The sequence below is a fragment of the Myotis brandtii genome, unplaced genomic scaffold (assembly GCF_000412655.1).
Source record: "Myotis brandtii unplaced genomic scaffold, ASM41265v1 scaffold225, whole genome shotgun sequence".
Classification (NCBI taxonomy): domain Eukaryota; kingdom Metazoa; phylum Chordata; class Mammalia; order Chiroptera; family Vespertilionidae; genus Myotis; species Myotis brandtii.
Window position 1 is genome coordinate 4,288,670 of NW_005358435.1, and position 17,881 is coordinate 4,306,550.

Genomic DNA, 17,881 nt, shown 5'->3' on the forward strand with positions numbered 1-17,881 from the left:
CCAAGCCTCCCTCTCCGCTGTCACTCCGCGTCCCCCCACTTCCCCGGTTGTCAGCTCGGGTCGCCCAGCTGCTGGCCCTGCCTGCCCTGCCGCCTCCTCCAATGGTGGGCGCTCAAGTGTAACCGCGGGGAGCAGCAGGCGACACCCGGGGCAGGCTGGGGTGGTGGGTGCCGGGTGCACAGGAGCCGGGACTTCCCCGTACTCTGTGTTACCACCAGCTGCCCGCCCGGCGACTGGCCTGGGGAGATATGTTGCCCAAGTAAACAAACCGAGCGGTGGCGCGTAGCCTGGGAGGAGGGAACCCAGGGGCCAGCAGCTGGAATCACTTATCTCCTTGCTCCCTGGCGGTGCCTGTGGGATGCTTTAGACCTGGTTCTGTTTGAGGTCCCAGAAACCAGCACCACCAGCCACTGAGTCCTTTGGTATCTGCTGAGATTGAATCTACTACTGTATTGTCGAGTTCAGATTTGGGATTTGGGTGGTGGGAGGAGTACACTGTGCCCGGAGGCTGCCAGGAGAGAAGGCCCAGGAACTGGAGGCCATCCAGGCAGGGTAGACTGGGGTGTGGGTAGCCTGGGGAGGAGGGGATTTACAGCCAGCTGGGGTGCTCAGGGGGCTGCATGGCTAGGGAGGATGGAAGTGGGGTCTAGGGGATGTTTCTGGGGAGGACATGCAGATCTTAATGGCAGGGTCAGGTCCTGGCCAAGACCTGAACTTCGGGGGTAGGGTCTGGTGTTTGCACAACTCCACCATTTACTGGGCCTGTGACTTCTCCTCTGAGCCTGTCGCCTCATTTGTAAACCGGGGACAGTAAGCCCGCTTGTAGATTGATTGTGAGGACAGAGTGCTGGAGGTGTGGAACAGGCCCAGCACTTATTGGTGATCAATAAGTAATAGCAATTTTATCATATTTACAAATAGCCATACAATGATAGGTAGTGTCTTGCAGTTCTTTTTCTTTTTTTCAATATATATTTTTGTTAATCCTCACCTGAGGATATTTTTCCTTTGATCTTTTAGAGAGAGTGGGAGAGAGAGGGAAAGGCAGACAGAAACATCGATATGAGAGAAACGCATTGATTGGTTGCCTCCTGCACTCACCCTGACCAGGGCCCGGGCCAAGGAGGAGCCTGCAACCAAGGTACATGCCCTTTGACCGGAATTGAACCCGGGACCCTTTGGTCTGCAGGCCAACACTCTGTCCACTGAGCCAAACCAGCTAGGGCTCTTGCAGTTATTTTTCAAACAAAGAAACTTAGGGAAGAACTTTGGGCCAGATTTCCCCCCCCCATTTTGTATACTACTTTGATGGTTTAATTAAAATGAATCACTTACGAGATAAGTGTTTTCTTTAAAATTGAGTCAGCAGCAAGTGTCCTTGAACTAGTGGGTAAAAGAAGCACAAAACAAACCCGTAGGTTTGCAGAGTTACCCTTGAAGGGAAGAGAGCCACTTGCAGGAGAGAGCAGAACATGTAATGTGCAGCTCTTGTGCAAGCGACTGGGGCTGTGGAGGTCCGAGGCCCGGGCCAAGGAGGAGCCTGCAACCAAGGTACATGCCCTTTGACCGGAATTGAACCCGGGACCCTTTGGTCTGCAGGCCAACACTCTGTCCACTGAGCCAAACCAGCTAGGGCTCTTGCAGTTATTTTTCAAACAAAGAAACTTAGGGAAGAACTTTGGGCCAGATTTCCCCCCCCCATTTTGTATACTACTTTGATGGTTTAATTAAAATGAATCACTTACGAGATAAGTGTTTTCTTTAAAATTGAGTCAGCAGCAAGTGTCCTTGAACTAGTGGGTAAAAGAAGCACAAAACAAACCCGTAGGTTTGCAGAGTTACCCTTGAAGGGAAGAGAGCCACTTGCAGGAGAGAGCAGAACATGTAATGTGCAGCTCTTGTGCAAGCGACTGGGGCTGTGGAGGTCCGAGGCCACTGGGGATGGTCAGGGTTGGCTCATGCACACTTGTAGCCTCTCACTCCCAGATCAGTCACTGGGGATGGACCTCCTGGGACAGGCAGGAAGGGCCTCTTGAGCCCCACTCAGTCAGGCTCAACCTGTGGTTGGCCAGCAGAAGTGCCTCTTTTTCCTTCACTTATTTTTACCAGAAACTGAGCTTCAGAACCTGCCCTGTGGAAAAACAGGTTTTCAGCAGCATTCTCACCTTGAATGTGTATGTCCACCCTCTCATCTGTCAGGAATATCTCTGCCCGTTGACAGTGTCTGCAAGCCACAGAGGCGATGGTATGAAAAAGACCAGGCCAGGCCATAGCTGCTCTGGGAGCCCCCTAGAGAGTTGTGGAATGGTGGGTATGCTTTGGGCTGATCTGTCTGTGTGATAGTCACTGTAATGATGGCTTATTCCAAAGGAGTATCACTTTTGAAACTCCCATGACCCCTTCAGGAACATCTGTACCACTAATTCTCCAACTGTGGTCCCCAGACCAGCAGCACCTGGGAATTTTATTAGACATGCAAGTTCTCGGGCCTTATCCGAAACCCCGGAATCCAAAACCCTGACGGTGGCGCTCTGCCATCTGTGTTTATAAGCTCTCCGGGTGCTCCTGAGGGACATACAAGGTTGAGAACCACTGACCTATAGTCCCCAAAGTAGGGCAGACAAGACACTTCTAAATGGGCAGAATTGGGATTAGTGTACTGGAGATGACTCTAGCAAGCAAACAGAAATGGCAGATGGGTGGTGCAGTACAGCTTAGTGGTTCTGGGTATGTCTTGAGAATTCCACCTGCGTCTGCCTCCTTGCTTTCCCCTTACTGTTCTCTACACGGATCTCCTTGTCTGTACAGTAAGACAGTCTGAATTCTGTTCTAGTTACTATTGTTGCTTATCAAACCGCCCCCAAGAGTTTTAGGACTCTCACCGCTCTGTGGGTCAGGACTTTGGACAGGGCCCCATGGGCATGGCTTGCTTCTGCTCCCCATTGACCTGTGTCTGAGGCTGTCATCACAAGTCTGGGGCCTTGACTGGGAGGACTCAGGCTGGCTCAGCTGGAACTGTGTCCTAAACCACTTACACAGGGCCCAGGGGACATCGACCAGAGGTCACAGACACTACAGCAGAAGCTGCTAGGTTTCTTCTGACCCGAAGTGGATGGCCTGGGGACACCCAGGGCTGTTGTTAGCATTAAATGAGAAAACACTTATAAAGTTCTCTGCATAGTCTTTACTCACATCCAATCACTGGCCTTTGTTATTAATTAATGAGTCCTGTGGGAGTAGGGAGCTGGGGGTGGCTAGGGGGCTGTGACATTGAGCCTGACCTTCAGCAGTGCTGCTGAGAGTGCTGTGTTTCCTCTGAACAGGACCACACGCGCTTGCGTCTCATCAGTCTGGATGAGGCTGGAAATGAGTCAGGAGGGTATGCAGGTGGTCAGCAGGGCTCCAAAGATCTAAAAAGGATTCTTCCCAGACTTTGAAATTTGGCTCTGTCCTCCACACGGCTCAACTGATGTTTTGCTCTGTGGTGTGTAGACTCAAGATGTCAGGAAGGTGCAGATGCAGAACTGGAGGGTAATCGCGTATGTTGCTTTCAAAACACACAACCGTTTGGTTGCGGGCGCGTCCCCGGTGGAGGGTGTGCAGGGGGTGGCTGGTCAATGTTTCTCTCTCATCGATGTTTCTAGCTCTCTGTCCCTCTCCCTTCCCAATAAAATATATTAAAAAACAAAACAAAAACACAACCGTACTCTCTCTCCTAAATACCAAATTCTGAGTCTGATTTTTTTTTAAGTGTGTGTATTCTTACTTTCAAGCAAGGGTATAGAGAAACTATTTTTAACCAAGCATTGAACACAGAGATTTCTGGGTGCTTCTGGGGACATTCGTTGCAGCAATGGGAACCACTTTGCTATACTTTTCTTTATGACGTGCCTCCAATCATTTAGAAGGTGGATACACTGACAATCGCAAGACACTATAGTCCTGGTGCTTTGCTTATTTCTCAGCAATTGAAGTAACTTGTCTAAGGTCTTCCAAGGAACTTGAAATGAAAATGTGACCCCAGGTCTTAGGAGAAAGGTCCTCCAGAAGGGACTGATTTCTCTGTAGTTTTCAGAGGCCTGTAGTTTTAAAGGGCAGATGCTTCTGGAAAGTTGGCAGATACGATTTTTGTGACTGATGTAATATCTTACCTCGTGCCAGGGAGAGTTTCTATTTAAGGAAAACCCATTGTGAATCCTTTTGTGAATATTAGCTCCCTTGTTTCTTTTGATTAAAATAGAATTTCTGTGTGTGGGTTTACTTCAAGTTGGGGAGGGGAAGGATGTATTTAAACAACTGACAGGAGTTCTTGAAAATTCCTGCATAAGCGTGTGCCATCTTTATAATGGATATTATAACCTCTTTTCTTTAAAAGACAAAAAACAAAAACCCAAACCTATGAACCATCAGCAGTCATTTGCTGAACTATTTGCAGAGCTGTTAGGTTCAATGGTAGACCTGCCTTGAGGTGAACATGATGGAGCCTCTTCTCATCTCATTGTCATGACAGCAGTGTGAAGTGGTTGGTGGTCCCATTGTACAGATGTGGAAATAAAGGTTCCAACTCATGTACAGTGATGAGCAGTGCAGAAAATGCCCCAGTGCCACAGAGTGCATTCTCATGAGGACGTGAATCATAGATCAGTAAATGAGCAAATCCACTCTAGGGTAACTTCCTCAAGGCATTTACAGTTGCTAAGGGAAGAATTATGATGTCAGCCCCCATGATATGTGAATCTTAGGGACCTTGTGAATTAGACTGAGGGGAGTTTAGCAGAGCCAGCGTTGTGTCCCAGAATGGGAGCACTGGGCAGAATAACTAAGTGTTAAATGGTGTGGGCCACTGCGTGATGGAGAGAAAGAGAGATCATTGCTGGGAAATTTGAGTTAGGAGGTGGGGTTTGAGCTGAGTCTTAAATTGCATTAGGGTCTTGCCCAACTCTTCCTGGCAATGCTTGTAAGCGGAATTTTCTTGTCCCACTGCTCAGTTCTATGGGTGGAGACACTTGTTAAAATGTGGAGGAGTAAGAATTTCTTCCTTTATCCTTGCTCTCTCCCTTCCTTCTTTGCTTTTCTCCCTGAAGTTGGAGCAATAGCAGGAACCATCCATATGTGTTAAATGCCAATGGATCACATGGTGTTTTAGGGCCACTGTCACTCAGACCCTGCACTGTGCTTTCTCTAGGTGCCCATGTCAAATGAGTGTAAACCATGGCAGCTGAGAAACTGCCTGTCCCTGGGAACACTGCACACAATCTGACCCTGGGACGGGAAACTCTCCAGTGGCATCTAATTCCTGTTGTCTCGCCCAGAGTTAGGAACTGTTACCCCCATTTTGGATTAAGAAAGTGACATTTAGATTAAATAACAAGTGTGTCCTCTCTGCTTAATGAGTGTTTGGACAGGGATGGACTCTGGAGGATGGGTTTGACCTGTGATGTAGGTGAGGGCAGATGTCTTACAGAGCTGGCAAGTGTTTTTTCTTAAAATTTATTATTATTTTTATTGTTGACAGTATTACAGATGTCCACCATTTTCCCTGCTTTTGCCCCTCTCGACCAGCCCCTGCCCCACCCCAGGCCTCCACCACACTATTGTCTGTGTCCAGGGGCTGTGCGTTATATGCATAAATGTACTTTGGTTAATCTTTTCCCATCCCCTTCCCCACCCTCCCTTCTGAGATCTGTCAGTCTACTCCATGTATCCGTGCCTCCTCTAAACCCATTTTGTTCATCAGTTTATTTTGTTCATTAGATTATATATATTACTGAGGTCATGTGGTATTTATCTTTCTTTGACTGGCTTATTTTGCTTAGCATATTAATATCCAGGTTCACCATGCTGTTGCAAAGGGAAGAGTTTCTTCTATATTTTTTTTTGTTAATCCTCACTTGAGGATATTTTTCCCATTGATTTTTAGAGAGAGAGGAAGGGAGAGGGAGAGAAAGAGAAAAACATCGATGTGAGAGAGACAAATCGATTGGTTGCCTCCTACACATTCCAACCGGGGGCTAAGGAAAGAATCTGCAACCCAGGTATGTGCCTTGACTGGGAATCAAACCCATAACCCTTCTGTGTGCGGGCCAAAGCTTTAACCACTGAGAAGCACCTGCCAGGATAAGAGTTCCTTCTTTTTTACAGCCAGGTAGTATTTATTTTGGAAATGTACCACAGCTTTTTTACCCACTCATCTACTGGTGGGCATTTGGGCATCCATACCTCCGGGCCTATTTTGTTCACCAGTTTACTTTTTTCTTTAGATTCCACATATAAGTGAGATCATGTGATATTTGTCTTTCCCTGACTGGCTTATTTTGCTTAGCATAATCATCTCCAGGTCCATCGATGCTGTTACACAGGGTAACAGAAAGATCCTTCATTTTTATAGCTGTATAGTATTCCATTGTGTAAATGTACCACAGCTTTTTTATCCACTCATTTACTGATGGGCACTTGGGACTGTTTCCAGATCTTAGGTATTGTAAATAATGCTGCTATGAACATAGGGGTGCATATATTCTTTCTGATTGGTATTTCAGGATTCTTAGGATATATTCCCAGACATGAAGTCACTGGGTCAAATGGCAGTTCCATTTTTAATTTTTTGAGGAAACTCCATACTGTTTTCCACAGTGGCTGCACCAGTCTGCATTCCCACTAGCAGTGTACTAGGTTTCCTTTTCTCCACATCCTTGCCAGCACTTGTTGTTTGTTGATTTGTTGCTGGTGGCCATTCTGACAGGTGTGAGGTGATACCTCATTGTAGTTTTAATTTACATATCTCTGGTGATTAGTGATGTTGAGCATTTTTTCATGTGTCTCTTGGCCATCTATTATGTCCTCTTTGGAGAAGTGTCTATTCAGGTCCTTTGCCTATTTCTTAATTGGATTGTTGAGTTATACAAGTTCTTTATATATTTTAGAAATTAATCCCTTATCAGATGTATTGTTGGCAAATATGTTATCCCATATAGTGGGTCCCCTTTTCATCTTGTTGATTGTTTCTTTTGCTGTGCAGAACATTTTTAGTTTGATGTAGCCCCATTTGTTTATTCTTTCCTTTGTTTTTCTGGCCCTAGGAGGTGTATTGGCAAAAATACTGCTACATGAGATATCTGAGATTTTGCTGCCTATTTTCTTCTCGGATTTTTATGGTTTTGCAAATTATATTTAAGTTGCTTATCCATTTTGAGTATATTCTTGTATATGGTGTAAGTTGGTGGTCTAGTTTCATTTTTTTGCATGTACCTGTCCAGTTTTCCCAACACCATTTATTGAAGAGACTGTCTTTATTCCATTGTATGCTTTTGCCTACTTTGTCAAGTATTAATTGATCATAATGGCATGGGTCAATTTCTGAACAGTCTCTGTTCTGTTCCATTAATCTATGTGCCTGTTCTTGTACCAGTACTAGGCTGTATTGATGACAGTGGCCTTGTAGTATAGTTTGATACCTAGTATTGCGATCCCTCCAACTTTGTTCTTCTTTCTCAAGATTGCTAAGGCTATTTGGGGCCTTTATTATGTTCAAGTATAATCCCTCTGTTCCCACTTTGCTGAGAGTTTTTCTCTAAAAATGGGCTCTGGATTTTTGAAAGAGGTTCTCTATCACTTGCTCACTTCCTTCTCCCTCTGGTATCTCTATAGATGTTGTTACATTTCACATTGTGCCAAATTATCCTTAAACCAGCCTCTTGCTTTTTAATTCTTTCTTTCTTTTGCTGCTCGGATGGAGTGACTTATTTTCTATCTTGTCTTCTAATTCACTGACCAACTCTCTGCTTTGTTCAGCCTACTAATTATTCTTTCCAGTCTATTCTGTATTTCAGATACGACATTTTTCATTTTCGACCTATTACTTATTATGGTTTCTATGTTATTTTTTATGCTTTTGAATATCCTTATAACAGTTACTTTGAGCTCTTTTTCTGATAAATTGCTTGCCTCCATTTCATTTAGCTCCTTTACTGGAGATTCCTCCTATTATTTCATTTGGGGCCTGATTCTTTGTCTCCCCATTTTGGCTTTCTTTTTGTGTTTGATTCTGTGTATTAGATAGGACTGCAATGACTACCAGTCTTCGTGGGGTGGCCTTCTGTAGTAGGTGTCCTGTGGGACCCAGTGGTTCAGTCTCCTTGATCTCCTGAGCTGGGTGCTCTAGGAATGTCTCTTGTGTGAGTTATTTGGGCCCTCCTATTATAATTGGGTCTTGATTGATGTTGGTCCATTTGTGGGTGGGATCGACCTTCAGGCTGGCTGACTATGAGGCTCACCCCCGCCCCCGCCCCTGGCATGCAAACTGCTGGGCAGGTACCATCTCGAGGTGTCTTGATGGGCTCAGTGGCATAGTCATTAACCTTTTGGGCTGGGTGTCTATTGAGGTAAACCTTGATCACCATGAATGAGATGCTGTGCAGGGGCTGCCCCCCAAGGTGGGATTATTCCCAGCAGGGTCTGGAACCTGCCAGGATTCCCCTTTGGATGTGCCATTTTGTGTGGCTAATTGGATTGGCGTCTTGTGTGGTTTGAGCTCTGTTTCTGATAAATCCAAGCCAAACTCTTTAGTCTCTGCCAGAGACTCCAACTCTAGTTCCCCCTCTGGGGTCTCACTTCAGGTTCAGGCTGGGTACAGTCTGCAGTCTCCTCTGCAGTACCACCCTGGGCTCAGCGGGATAGGTCAAGAGTCTCCTGTTGAAGATCTCTGGGGCCCAGCCTGCAGGTGGGGACTCACACTTTGAATGACCTGCTGTGAGCTGCTCTCCATCCCCCACAGAACTTGACCCAGCGGGGATATCCAGAACTTCACAGGCTGAACCAGGCAGTCTCCTGTTGGGAGTGGTGTCCGCAGCCTGCAGGAGTGGAGGACGGGCACTGCCTCTCCTTCCTGGGTCTGCGAGGTGAAACTCACAGGAAGCTCCGACTTGCCACTCCACAGTGTAGTCACAGAGCTCAGCACTCGCCTGTTTGTCTCCCTGACAGAAGCCTCCTTGGGGGATACAGTGCCCAAATCCCAGCTCCTCTGTGCCACCAAAGCAAGGAGGAGGGGCCAGGAAATCAGCCCCGTGCAGGACTCTGATTTATCTGGGCGGCTGGTCTCCACAAAGTGGGGCAGAAATTCCCAGCTCTGATTGGGCCCCGAACCCCGTAGTATGGGCTTAAAATCCCAGACCTGCACTGCTCCCCTGCACCGCCAGCCAGCAGGCTGGGGCAGACCAAGTGGCTCCACAGGTAGGTGAGGGGCTGCGGCCCTGTGCTCGACGTGGAAGAGACGTTCCTTTTCCCCCAAGCCACACAGATTAGTCACTGACTGGGGCTCTCTGCCCAATACTTTTCCAGAAAGTAGATGGTCCTTCAAAGTCACTGCTGGGTGCAGCCGCAGACCCCTCCACTGGACCCAAACACAGCCGCACAACCTCTCCAGCAGTCGGAGTCTGGAGCAAACTTGTCTGGCTGTGGCTGCTAACAGTAGGTGCGGTCCGAGTCTCCCAGGTGGACAGAATCCCCCTGAATCCCTCTGCCCAATGCTACATAGGCTCTTCCCGTCTCTGTTGCTCTGGGTTGGGGATCTCTGTGTGGGGTTGAGCCTCCACACTCCCAGGGGAGGGAGCTTTTCAGGGACAATATCTGTCTGGCCTGTCGGCCGCCACACCTGCCTGAGGGGGGCTTTCCCTTTCTGCATCTCCTCTTACCAGTCTCTACAGGGCTTCTTCGGTGCTACCTAGAAACACTATTTCAGATCAGCTACACTTCAGTTGGTTTTCAAGTAGTTTAGCTGTGAATCTGGTCCATGGCTGGAAGAAAGTGCATGCAGTCTCCACCTTTCATCTCCCTGGCAGTGTTTTTGATCACTCCTGTCCCCGTAGGGAAAAGAAAGCCCCCTGGAATCGGGAATACACATACAAAGTAGAATGCGTGTAGAGGTAGCCATGCATGTCTGTCTATGGGAGCCTGGGCCTGAACCAGCAGCAACAGCGTCACTGGGATCTGTTAGAGGGGAAATCTCAGGCTGCCCAGATCTGCTCACTCAGACTTCCAGTAGTTGTGGGGTCATAATGTGTGTGCTAAGAAGCCCTTTGGAGGTTCTGGGGGATTTGGAAGTGCTGACTGAGTCCAACAAGAGAACTTCTTGAGGAACAAAGCCATGAAGACAGGAAGAGGTCTGTTCCCTCCCCTGGGCATGGGGCTAGCCTCATGCCATTTAGACTCCATCGTTGTTCTTTAGCTCAAGGACTTGAATGGTCTGTCCACCATCTGGAGCTGAGGTGCTTCTCTGCTCTGTGCTCCGGCTTAGGCTGCATGTGTGAAAATATGAACAGGACATCTGGCCCCTGCCCACAGAGGGACAGCATGTGCAAAAGCCTCAAGCGAGTTAGAGGTCCCCGGGACGTGAAGTGCTCACTGAGACAGTGAGAATGTGTAGGTCAGGACCTGCAGGAGAGTGGGCAGTAGGTGAAGGAGTGTGTGCCACAGAAAGGTCCCGAGGCTGGAAGGTGCTCACCAGAATCGGCACTGCCATAGGGAGAGGTCGATCACTCAGGGTCTTGGTGGCCACTTGTCCAGCACCTCCCATGTTCAAGGAAGGTACCTAGGGACACTGCACCTGGGCTCAGTGCCTACCTGCCTGAATTCCTGCTGTTTGTCAGCCCTGGGAAGAGGTGGCCACAGCGCTGGTCTTGCTGGCCAGTCAGCAACATTCTGGGTGCTGTCCATCATGGGGCAAGTCTTTCCCCTCCACCTTCTGCACCTCTGCCTTCCTGCTTGGCTCCGTGGCACTGAGGGTCTAGGTTCGAAGTTGGGCAGTCATGTGTTGGCACCCTGACTGCTGTGGGAGCAGGTGATGTGGGTATATGAGCCCCAGGTAAGGTGTTACTTGTGTTTCGAGGCCCTTCCTATTGCTTCCTGGCTCGGCCTTGGGTAGACTGTTTCCTAAGCTGTATCTGAGCTGGCCACTTTCCAGGGTGACTCAGAAGGTCCACCTCAGGGCGGGAGAAAGTGTGTTGGAGCAGATTTCTCGGATAAGAGTGCACACCTGTCACCTGGAGTCTTCTCAGCACTGATCTGGGTGGGGTTAAGGGATTGCATCTGGGATGCCTGGAGCAGCCAGGGTCCAACAAACACTCATGTGCACATGGAAGCAGCGCCCTGCTGCCAGACTCCTGCTCAGTGCGCAGCTTTAACTCACCCTGTTTCCCCTCCAGCCCTTTCTCAACATCTGTCCTCAGTTCAAGGAGCTGGGCATCCAAGGCTTGTCATGACCTGTTTAGGGTCACTGCTTCCCACTCCATCAGGGCCAGGCAGTGGAGGGGGGACAGGAAGCGCCGGCTGAGGCGTGGCTCCCACCTTAGCTCCCAGGGGAGAGTGTGTCCTCATCTGCTGATTGTTCAAGAGAAGTCAGAGATCCCTAGCTTTAGTGGGAAAATTTGATATATGAACTTCAGACCATTCTCTCTCTCTCTCTCTCTCTCTCTCTCTCTCTCTCACACACACACACACACACACATTGATTTGGGCTTATTGTATAAATCCAGGTTCTACCACCAAGCCCCTTCTTCTTAGTTTCTCATCTTGTTTTTCCTCTTTTCTGTTTTTTTTTGGGGGGAGGGGGCATGTTTTCTCTTCTACTTTTCTAATAATTCAAATAACTTTTCTGCATCAGTAAGTAGTATTAGCAACTTTTTCCATGATATCTACCTCATATTTAAAATTTTTTGACGTATAATTTTTATCCTGTTATGAGCCAGGAAATTGAAATGATTTTTTTTATTATAAGAATAAAATAACCCAAGAGGGAAAAATGTAATTCACACACACACACACACACACACACACACACACACTAAACTATGTAATATTTTCACGTGAGTTCACCCTCTCAAGAACTATAGGAATCATAAGATCTTTTGGTATCTCCCATAACTTTTGTCAGAACGGTTATCCCATTTAAAAGTCTCTAACTCATAGTATGGTATTTATCAGTTGGCAATATAGAACCTTGTATTTATATAACGGTACTTTAACGTTCAGTATTTCATTTGTTTCTGGTCATGGCCTCTTGAGTTAGAGATAATAGATAATGCAGCTCCCAGTTATGTAGGAGGAGATTGATTTGAAGAAGATACGTAACTGCCCCGAAGAGAAAAAACACACAAATTTATATGTCTGGACATTGGGGTGACCTGAAGAGCAGGTGGGCAGATGGCCGCTACCCCCAACAGCTATTTGTGATGTTCATTTCCCCTGCTGATGGGGAGGTGAACAATGAAAGGCCGGCTTCGAAGGCTGGCATTACCAGCCACAGTTAAGCTCACCTTGAACAGGATGTCAGCAAATGAACATGATTTTACTAATCTTCAGTTTACAATACACCGGATGAACTGACCTCTTCTTTTTATGGGAAGTCATGTGACCTGAGCTTGAGTAAGAAGGGGGGTGGAGGGGAGCCTTCCGGAAAACCAGCATTGCATTTCCCCATCATTGCAACACTCCTTGGAGCAGAGGCTGGTTTTAGGTTTTAGGGTGCTGGCTGGATACCTGAGAAGGAATGTGGCTCCTTGGCCTGGACTGTGTGCATCTCTACCACACGCGAGAGCCCCTGGCATGAACCTTGTATTGCATCAGGAGCATCCTATTTGCATGAAATATTCTTTCCAACAGCTCAGGCTGTGGCGCTCAGCCCCAGCTGCACATTAGCACCACCCAGGGAGCCTTGAAACCACAAGGTCAATTGGGTCAGGGTCCCTGGGGGAGGCCCAGGTCACACCAATGTGTGGCTGGGCTTGAGACTACTGGTGTGAAGTACCTGCCTCAGATTGTCCACAGGGGCTCACCCTGAACCTGTGAGATCAAATTTGGGTAGTTATTGTCTTGTTTTCCCAGGCTCTGACAATCACCCTTCTCCTTGCAAGGAAGTAGATACCTCCCCTTTGATGAGGGAAGGGTCCACCTCATCAGAGAGTAGTGCAGGTCACAGCGAACCAGACCCCCCCCCACCCCCGATTCAAACTCTAAGAACACCGAGTCTAATGTTTGTTAACCTGTTTTTGTGCAGTCAACTGCTTGGATCGGCATGTTCAGAAGTCCCCAGAGAGTGTTGCTTTGATCTGGGAGCGAGATGAACCCGGAACTGAAGTGAGGATCACCTACAGGTACTGTGTGCTCCCTGACAGCGGGCATCTCGGTGCCCCCCACCCCCCACGGGTCTCCTGGGCCTCTGTGTCTGCTGCAGACGCTGGTGCCAGGTGTCTCTGCTGAAGTGTTTTCCAGAATTGGCCCGTTTGGAGGAGGCCTGGCCTTCCTGTTCACTTGGCAATACTCATCGTCTTCAGATTCCCGTAGAAGGAACTGGTTCTTTGGGAACAACGATGATGAATGTTCAGGGCACTGGGAGGCTGTTGGCACAGTTCTGTGAGTGTGTGTCTGGTCCTGGGCAGGCATCCTGGTTGTCTGAATATGAAGGAACAATGGGTATGTTCTCGCATCCCAGGAAAAGTGAGCATGAACGCGAGCTGAATGAAACACACGCTGACATAATTATTATAATTACTCTCAGTGCGCTTGTCAGAGTGGGACCAAAAATAAAATCAAGTCTTTTAAAGAGGGGATACACCTGGCATTTGTATTCTTTGACTCCTTAAATTCTTCACATATTCTAAGTGCCACACACCCTCCTGGATATTGTGTGTGTGTTGAGGAGTTTGAACAAACCCGCTGTCCAGGAAGAGTACTGGCCTCCTGACCGAGCTGCCTCCTGTGGGGACAGCCTTGCCTGGGGTCTTTGTCCGTCACTGCAGGGCACTGGGTCTCCTTTCCCCGGGGTAAGTCTCCTTTTGCTAAAGCCTTGAGGTCCCTCGGGTTCCCTGTACAGTACTTTCTCAGACACTAAGTTGTGTGTCCTTCACAACCACCCTCACTCCCCATCAAGGAGTCACGAGCACGATGATGCTCCTGGTGGGTGTCTTACAGCTTTTTATGTGCAATCATTCAGCACGTTTCATCGTGTGCCACTGTACCACACAGTCCCCAAGCACAGAGCAGGGTGGCTGGGCGTGTCTGAGGAGGTGACATTTAAGCTGAGGTCTCTTGATGAGAAGCAGCAGCCATGCCCGACTGGCATGGCTCAGTGTTTACAGCGTGAACCAGGAGGTCACGGTTTGATTCCTGGTCAGGGCACATGCTCGGGTTGCGGGCTCGATCCCCAGTCGGGGGCATGCAGGAGGCAGCAGACCGATGATTCTCTCTCATCATTGATGTTTCGATCTCTCTCTCCCTCTCCCTTCCTCTCTGAAAGCAATAAACATATTTTTTTTTAAAAGAAGAAGCGGCCATGAGAAGAATGGGGTAAGAACTTCCCAGGCCAATTCAGAACCCTGGGGTCCTTATTCAGCGTAGGTCCCCGGGAACAGAGAGAAGGTGCCTGTGACTGGGGTGATGGGATGAGGGAATGTGGTGGCAGGAAGGGTCAGAGAAGCAGGTCCAGACCCAGGGGCCTGAGAACAGCAGTTCCTCTCCTGCCACTCAGGTGACTGAGCAGGGAGGGGAGAGCACTGGGCCCCTCTAGTTTCCTGTTGTTTGAACTTGGGATTTATCACCAAAGGTGGTAAAATTCGCCAAAGATGATAAAACTACTCAGGTTGACCTTTGGGTGCAGCACACTGACGTGTGTTAATCTGCTGCAGCTTCCGGTGGGCACTGCCCTACAGGTTCTCTCCTGTTTTTGCCAAGACCCTCAGCGGCCACAGCCCCTCATGGCCTTTCCAGCCTCCGCATCGACCTGTCTCCCACCGGCCGAGCCGAGAGCCTAAACAGATAAACCTCAGGCCCCATCAGACAACGGAGGCATGTTTCTATCTCTCTCTCCCTCTCCCTTCCTCTCTGAAAGCAATAAACATATTTTTTTTTTTAAAAGAAGAAGCGGCCATGAGAAGAATGGGGTAAGAACTTCCCAGGCCAATTCAGAACCCTGGGGTCCTTATTCAGCGTAGGTCCCCGGGAACAGAGAGAAGGTGCCTGTGACTGGGGTGATGGGATGAGGGAATGTGGTGGCAGGAAGGGTCAGAGAAGCAGGTCCAGACCCAGGGGCCTGAGAACAGCAGTTCCTCTCCTGCCACTCAGGTGACTGAGCAGGGAGGGGAGAGCACTGGGCCCCTCTAGTTTCCTGTTGTTTGAACTTGGGATTTATCACCAAAGGTGGTAAAATTCGCCAAAGATGATAAAACTACTCAGGTTGACCTTTGGGTGCAGCACACTGACGTGTGTTAATCTGCTGCAGCTTCCGGTGGGCACTGCCCTACAGGTTCTCTCCTGTTTTTGCCAAGACCCTCAGCGGCCACAGCCCCTCATGGCCTTTCCAGCCTCCGCATCGACCTGTCTCCCACCGGCCGAGCCGAGAGCCTAAACAGATAAACCTCAGGCCCCATCAGACAACGGAGGCAGGCCCCAGGACACCTGTGCCCACGAGAGATTAGGGAGCACTGCTCCAATAGACAGACCGGCTCCACTGTTCTTTACCATGATTGGCCCAACTGGAGTGATGTGTGATTCGTTAGTAAAAAGAGCAAGGCTCTGTGGGTGGGGGTGGGGGAGCCTCCCATCTGGATGCTGAGATAAAGTGGTTCAGCCACAGGCTGAATTCCTTCCATCGCTGCCTCAGGCATGCCTGGATCCCGGGGCAGGGGGCGGGTGGGCGATGGGTCATATCTCCTTGCTGGGCATCGCCTGTGCACACACCGAGTGGGTGTTCAGCAGCGTTCGACAGTCTGAGAGCTGGGCTCAGGCTGGCCTTTGGAGATGTGTGGTTAATTGTAAACCTCGGGGAATTTTCAGGACCGCAGCCAGCGTGTTCAAGCTGAGGATAACTTTAGTTCCACTTCACCAAAGGAACCTTGGGCAAGCGGCCAACTCTTCTCTCTCCCAAAATGTGGAGGTTTAGCCCAGAACAGCTTTACATACCTTAGGCATCTTAGCACCGGATGGCTATTACTATTTACTCTTTGACTAAAAAGAAAAGTGTACGTACAGGTTGTCTCGCTGTTTTGCCAGCGTAAAAACTGCCACTAAAATAAAGTGCTGTCCTGTTAGATGTTCCCCGTGGTGGCACCCAGATGCCCCAGGATGGCCACAAGCCCAAAGATCAAGTTATAGATTCATAGCCTGAGCCCTTTACGGAAACACCTTGGGGTTGCCGGTGGCAGTAGCTTGGGCGAATGTCTCATCCCTCAGGTGCCCGAAGCCTCTCACTCCTGGGTCTGCTGAATTTTTTGGACGAGGCACATTTCTGAAGAATCATTGTAGAGTTTGTTAACAAACCAACAGCTCCGGCCCCAGTAACTATTGGCAACACCTTTATCCCACTCACAAGAATTGCCACTGTTTTCCATATGTGTAGGCAGACATACATATACATACATGCCCACGGGGGTGTGTGTATACACATGTGCTTGCACATATACATTTTAAACATGCTCATTCTCCATTCTCCAAGCATGTTTTTGTTGTTGTTGTTAATCCTCACCCAAGGATATTTTTCCCATTTTTTTTTTTTTTTTTTTTTTTAGAGAGTGGAAGGGGAGAGAGAGATGTGAGAGAGACATCTATTGGTTGCCTCCCACAGGGATTGCTTGGCAGGGATCAGCTTGGGATGGTCCGCACACATCTCTCCATCTCCCAGGAAAGAGGGCAGCCTGTGACCTGAGGCTGGAGCCAGGGCCTGAGGGCCACCCAGCCCAGGTTAAGATGTTGTTCAGAAATGGCCCGAGGACGCTGTTCTCGCCTATGAACCAGCAGGACTGCAAACCCCTCTTGTACTGCCTGGGGCTGTCCACAGGAGCTCTCCAGCCTGTGCCTATTTTACACGATTGTCCTTCACCTGTACTTCTGGTTGGCAGATTTCAGAGGCCCTGGGGGATGGGGATGTGGAGAAGCACAGATCCCTTTCCTTCAGGACAGTGGTGGTGGGGTCTCAGGTAGATTCAGACCCATGGTGTGTGTGTGGGTGCCCAGAAACAGGAGAGAGCAGGCTGCGGGTGCCACGCTGAGAGTATTTACCAAAGCTTTTGCCTGAGGTTCTTTATTTTAATTTCAGAGAGGCAGGGAGAGGGAGAGAGAGAGAGAAAAACATCAATGATGAGAGAGACCATTGATTGGCTGCCTCCTGCATGCCCCCCACTGGGGATCGAGCCTGCAACCCAGGCATGTGACCGGAATCGAACCTGGGACCCTTCAGTCTGCAGGCCAACGCTCTATCCACTGAGCCGAACCAGCGAGGGCAGCCTGAGGTTCTTTAAAGAGGGCTCTGAACTTGAACCCGAGTCCAGATGTGACCCTTGTAATTAAGCTGTAACAGGTTTTAACACTGTGGACCGCAGCATCCTCATGTGTCACACAGGGATTAGAGACCAGTCCTGTTCCAACGCTAGTGGGTGTGGGGCAGCGCATGGTGTCATGCCCAGTGCTGTAAAGCACAGAGTGTGGGAAGAGCTCAGGAGATCTATCTCAGTGCTGCGGCCGAAGCAACGCTGTGAGTACACTCCAGCGAACAGACTTCCTTGGCACACCAGAAAGTGGCAATGCCCGCCTGACAAATCTCCAGGAGCCACCTACTCTTAGCCCCGACCCTCACGCCCTTTGGATAACATAGCAAGTGTGTCCCTATTGCATTGGCTGCTTACCCCTTTATATACGGCTGTACTTCCCCAATAAACTTGGATCTGTGTCTCTGAACCTGGTCCCCGGAGTCGTGCATGCAGACGCCCCAGCACGTTGGGCTCCGTCGTCCTCACCCCCGGGGGACCCCCTGCTTCAACAGAGTAGCAGAACTGGGCATCGGTGCTGCTCCAGGAAGGGCAGGCGTCCTCTCGTGTTTGTGCCCCTCCCCCCGCATCCC

The 17,881-nt window shown here is 49.2% G+C and overlaps 1 protein-coding gene and 1 long non-coding RNA gene across 2 annotated transcripts in view; both read left to right on the plus strand.

The window, feature by feature from the left end:
* Window positions 1-1,189: 1,189 nt before the first annotated feature.
* On the plus strand, window positions 1,190-3,164 carry LOC106726101. Its single transcript, XR_001362118.1, has 2 exons — window positions 1,190-1,514; window positions 1,925-3,164. It is a non-coding gene; the product is annotated as an uncharacterized LOC106726101 (long non-coding RNA).
* A 7,683-nt stretch (window positions 3,165-10,847) lies between these two features.
* Window positions 10,848-17,881, plus strand: part of ACSS1 (acyl-CoA synthetase short-chain family member 1) — a 47,711-nt gene continuing 40,677 nt past the window's right edge. Inside the window, exons 1-3 of the mRNA XM_005866216.2 lie at window positions 10,848-10,858; window positions 12,655-12,719; window positions 13,049-13,145. Of these exons, the coding sequence (XP_005866278.2) occupies window positions 10,848-10,858; window positions 12,655-12,719; window positions 13,049-13,145 (173 nt within the window). The remainder of the gene's footprint in view (window positions 10,859-12,654; window positions 12,720-13,048; window positions 13,146-17,881) is intronic.